Raw genomic sequence first — 5,414 nt, 5'->3', positions numbered from 1 at the left:
GTTTCAAGTCCTGCCACAACATCTCAATTGGGATTAGGTCTGGACATTGACTAGGCCATTCCAAAACTTCCAATTTGTAGCTTTTTAGCAATTTTCATGTAGACTTGATTGTGTGTTTTGGATCATTGTCGTGAGAGACTGATCAACAACTACAGGAAGCATTTGGTTGGAGTCATTGCAGCTAAAGGTGGCACAACCAGTTATTGAGTGTAAGGGGGCAATTACTTTTTGAATTAAATATGTAATTGTTGTGTTATTTGTTCACTTATGTTCCCTTTATCTAATATTAGGTTTTGGTTGAAGATCTGATAACATTCAGTATCACAAATATGCAAAAGTAGAGAAAATTAGAAAGGGGGCAAATACTTTTTCACAGCACTGTATGCTTGATATGAGGGAGTATCTTCCTCCTCCCACGGTCCTCATGCCATTGGCTGAGAGACGTGATGTCACAGAGGGGACTGCCCTATAAAAGCACTCTCTTCACGCACAACCAGCAGACCACGCTGAGAACTAGGTTCACTGCAGTGACAGAGCTATCATAGACTCCAAAGCTCCGGGAACACTACAGACACTGTGAACAGCACAAAGGATCACATCTCATCGTCACTCACCATGTGCCGAGGACTGGAATCACTGCCTACCACATGTCTGGAGAGGTATGTCTTGCCATAATCTCTACTTTTTATCCCATCACATTTCATGTCACTGGATTTACATTTTGGATTTATATGGATGGGAATTATTGCATAGCTACTTCATGGGGAAATGGGATGATCAGTTGTAAGTAAGGTGTGAATGATTGCATCAATCTAATGTATACTTTTTCTCTATTTTCTCAGGGCAAAGGAACTCAAAGCTCTCTTTGGAAGTTTTCTACAAAAGCCAGATCTGAGCATCATCGGTCACTCAAACAAGACTGACAAACTAAGGTCAGATATTCTATTTGGCTATACAGATTTTTTTTAAACATAATGAAAATGTTGCATGGGAAATGTAGGAGACTTTTAGGATACTATGCAAAATCAATGCTAAGTGATATTGTAATGACTGGATGAACTAACCTGATGCTTTTTATCAACAGGTTAAATAAGAGCGAGCCATTAAAATGGAAGGAGTCGTTTGAGAACCTGCTGTCCAACCAAAGTAAGTCTGACTCTTGCTATGGGTTATCATACTTCTTACTTCTAGAATGATATACCATACATAATTAGTCATACTATACAAGCTTACAAGTACATATTGTACACATGTGTATTGCAAACGTGGATAGGAAAAGCCATGTAGCTGGTACCCCACATAGCCAGAATACATTACACAAAACAGCAGTAGCAGGATGCACTCATAATATCATATCCAAAGATATTATTTTATATATACACTATATGAAAAGCAGCTTGCTTCCACATCACAAATGGACACAGTTCAAAGTGAATTGAAGTTGTGACATGCTACGATAGATTCACAGATGCTAATGTACAATTCTTACCTTCCCTTTTCCAGATGGACTGTGCTTGTTCCGAGCTTTCCTGGTGTCGGAGTTTAGCGAGGAGAACATAGCTTTCTACCTGGCCTGTGAAGACTACAGGATAACCAATACCTCCTCAAAGCTATCAGCTAAAGCTAAAAAGATCTATGAGGAGTTTGTCTGCAGTGACGCACCAAGAGAGGTAACTATCAATATATATATACAATTAATAAATGATATCTACATACAGAGTCTGTTTTTAGGGGAATACGTGGATTGGATATACACTGCATAAACACATGCACACATACAAACACACACACACAAAATAATATACTCATTGTGCACAAACAATACTCAATAAGACATTGTTTCATGTAAAACACATAGTAATCAAATGGCCCTCCTCTTCCCCCAGGTCAACCTCGACCATGAGACCAAAGCCATCACCAAGAAGAATCTGGAGCACCCCAGCCAGTCCTGTTTCAGCCTGGCTCAGGAGAAGATCTACGCCCTGATGGAGAAAGACTGCTACCCTCGCTTCCTCAAGTCCACCACCTACCTGGAGATCAGTCGGCAGGTTAAAGCCGTTTAAGGCTTGTTAAGACAGGTTAAGGCTGGTTGAGGCTTGTTAAGACTGGTTAAGCCCCACTGCATGCTGAAAAGCACACACTGGAAACCAGGTGGTCTCACTAGGGTCCTCCTCAGTGGAGGAGGGGTCCTGTGCTGCTGGGTCAGAAGTATGGAGGGTGGGCTGAAGATGTATACTGGATTGAACTGGAAGTCAGTCGGAAGTTGAGACTGGAAATCTCGTCCTGTGGCCTGGGAAAGAAGCCCGCTCACTATGAAGATTGAGGTATTGAAGTCTGTAAAAGTTGAACATGTGTCTTGAAGTCAAAGACACACAAAGAAGTTCATGGAGTTTGAGCAGAAAGAAGAATTTGATGGAAAAGAAGGACAGCTTTGCATAATCAGTGATGGAGAAGCTGTTATAGTGTTGTATTGTCTGATGCCTGTCTATTTATTTTTGTATTTATTAGCAGTTATTTAATTTTGTTATAGAAATTTTATTGAAATGTTTGTACTGTACAGTGCACTGTACTGTTCTACATGTTTTATTTTATTTATGTATACTTTTTTTATACCCAGAACTCCTTATGTGAAAGGAAATTATTTGAATATAAACGGAACTATATGAAACATCATGATATTAAGTTTTACTCTATTCATTTTCATTACCAGATCCAGCTTTCTTACATATTCAACATTCAATATGTCTCCTCTCTAACATACACATACACTGAAAGGTGACCGAGGGTGAAAACCTTTTACTCTATAAAAAGATAATCACCACCCACTGGTTGAATCAACGTTGTTTCCACGTCATTTCATTGAAATTACGTGGAATAAATGTTGAATTGACGTCTGTGCCCATTGGGCACTGATCATGCACCATAGATTCCCATCTGATTGGGATTAACCCCTTGCCTCCGAGTCGCAGGGCTCTTGTGTATGTGAGGGGTAGACCGCAGGAACATCTGGAAGAGCGAATTCTCCTCAGCCTTCCTGAGGTGTTTTCCTGGTATGCGGCCGCGGAGAGCGTGGGCTGGTCGTGGTCTCCATGGAGACTAGCGATCACCCATTGTGCACCTCTTCAGGTTTGCTTACCTCGGCTCGCCCACGAGTGAACTGCTCAGAGCCACGGTGACTCACTTCACTTCCTCCGGCTCTTCCCACTCCTCCCTTCCTCTCTTCCCCCCACTCCTCCCACACAGCAATACAGTACGTTGTCCTACGGAGTTGTTATTCAAAGCCACTTATCGAATAGAGAATGAAGGAAGCCAACCAGCGTCAACCCACTAACTCAGTAACTATAAGGTCAAAGATTATTGGCACATATTCCCTATACAGTGCACTACTATTTACCAGGGCCCTTCCTCTCTGCTAGGAGTATGTACTGTATGTAGTCTGACCAGAGGGGAACAGACAAAGCAGTAAAGTAAAGGATATTTGGTCCAACCTATAGACATCACGTAACAGGATTAGATTGTAACTGTGGCAATAGTTGGAAGAGATACATGATTTTATATACAGTATGTATTAATGTTGTCACGATACCAGAATTTGGACTTCAATACCAAAACCAGGTTTAGTATCACGATACTCGATACCATCACGATACTTGATACCAAAATGATACTTGATACCAAAATGATACCACGCCAAAAAAAGAAGGAGTATTAGCCAAAGTGAAAGAATGGCACTTGATCCAGACAATATCAGTTCAATATCATTTGAAATGTTTGATTTTCAATGTATGCATTAACAAATAAATTACACACTTTTTCTAACCAATCTAACTACTTAACAACATAAAGGTAATCCCAGTCTCAGTTTTTGACTGTTTTGTACCAGAACCTATTTTGCCGGTCCGATAATTTTCACTTTTTGCAATGTAACAATTGTAATAAAAGCGATCAAAGTTCATTTGAGTTGCATCTTAGTTAATTCTCCTGCCCCCACAAAAAAAAAACGTAATGTGAAAAAGTAGATTTTCAGCCCGGCCTAATATTCTAAGAGTTAATAATTGGTCATTTAGCAGACGCTCTTATCCAGAGCAATTAGGGTTAAGTGCCTTGCTCAAGGGCACATCAACAGATTTTTCACCTAGTGGGCTTGGGGATTAGAACCAGCGACCTTTCGGTTATTGGCACAACACTCTTAACCACTAAGCTACCTGCCGCCCAAGTTGATTCGGGTTGGGCCGCCCCGGGTTTCTGGTTTGCGCAACATTGTAACCTATGTTTGAGACCAACGCGTGGCCGTGGCTGTGTGAGAAGCGGGCCATTATGTCTCACATGACTAGAATGAGATTCACTTTCTATGATCTCTCTCTACTCTGATCAACATGAGCCTGCAACTCATGTCAATGGAAACAGGGTGCACCTGAGCTCAATTTCGTGTCTCATAGCAAAGGGTCTGAATAATTACGTAAATAAGGTATTATTATTTTTGTAAATTTATACATTTGCAAATATTTCTACAAACATGTTTTCGCCTTGGCATTGTGTGTAGATTGATGAGGAAAAAAAATATTTTATAAATTTTAGAATAAGGCTGTAACGTAACAAAATGTGGAAAAGGTCAAGGGGTCGGAATACTTTCCAAATGCACTGTATGTTATGTATAATTGTCTTTTCATTATGTTTGAACACAGATAGCAGGTTAGTCTGTTTCTTCTTCCATTTACAATGGGCTGTTAAGCTGAGATTGGGTTGGGTTGGGGAATCTTCAGAACCTGCTGACGGGAGGGATGTATGTGTTGCCACCATAGGGTCACGCACTACTCATAAAGTAAATGTAGAACTTTTATTATTCAAAAACATCAAATACCATCAAATATCGTCATACCGTCCAATTTTTTTTTAAATACTGTGATATAATATTTTGGCCACATTGCCCAGCCCTAGTATGTATGTGATACGTATTAAGGATACGACTGTGATATGGCGGCAGGCAGGTAGCTTAGTGGTTAAGAGCCTTGTGCCAGTAACCGAAAGGTCGCTGGTTCTAATCCCCGAGCCAACTAGGTGAAAATCTGTCGATGTGCCCTTGTGCAAGGCACTTAACCCTAATTGCTCCTGTAAGTCTCTCTGGATAAGAGCGTCTGCTAAATGACAAAAAAATAATAATAATTGTGGTTGTCTCGTCTGGCTATCTTAAGATGAATTTTTACATTGTAGAATAATAGTCAAGACATTAAAACTATGAACTAACACATATGGAATCATGTAGTAACCAAAGAATTGTTAAACAAATCAAAATATATTTTATATTTGAGATTCTTCAAATAGCCACCCTTTGCCTTGGTGACAGCTTTGCACACTCTTGGCATTCTCTCAACCAGCTTCATGAGGTAGTCACCTGGAATGCATTTCAATTAACA

General features: G+C 40.2%; 1 protein-coding gene across 1 annotated transcript; it reads left to right on the top strand.

The window, feature by feature from the left end:
- Positions 1-517: 517 nt before the first annotated feature.
- Positions 518-2,676, top strand: LOC121581434 (regulator of G-protein signaling 5-like). Its single transcript, XM_041896931.1, has 5 exons — positions 518-659; positions 843-932; positions 1,085-1,146; positions 1,504-1,670; positions 1,887-2,676. The coding sequence occupies exons 1-5, from the start codon at positions 616-618 to the stop codon at positions 2,061-2,063; spliced, it is 540 nt and encodes a 179-aa protein (XP_041752865.1). The 5' UTR covers positions 518-615; the 3' UTR covers positions 2,064-2,676.
- The last annotated feature ends 2,738 nt before the right edge of the window (positions 2,677-5,414 follow it).

Source organism: Coregonus clupeaformis, chromosome 14 (assembly GCF_020615455.1).
Source record: "Coregonus clupeaformis isolate EN_2021a chromosome 14, ASM2061545v1, whole genome shotgun sequence".
NCBI lineage: Eukaryota > Metazoa > Chordata > Actinopteri > Salmoniformes > Salmonidae > Coregonus > Coregonus clupeaformis.
Note: the sequence above shows the minus strand (reverse complement) of the source record. Positions and strands in the feature narration are given on the sequence as shown.

Bases quoted from the DNA above. Each gene is read 5' to 3' on its own strand.
- LOC121581434 (XM_041896931.1), top strand. From the start codon at position 616: ATGTGCCGAGGACTGGAATCACTGCCTACCACATGTCTGGAGAG. The intron at 933-1,084 runs GTCAGATATTCT...TTTTATCAACAG, and splicing joins AACAAGACTGACAAACTAAG to GTTAAATAAGAGCGAGCCAT. The intron at 1,147-1,503 runs GTAAGTCTGACT...TCCCTTTTCCAG, and splicing joins GAACCTGCTGTCCAACCAAA to ATGGACTGTGCTTGTTCCGA.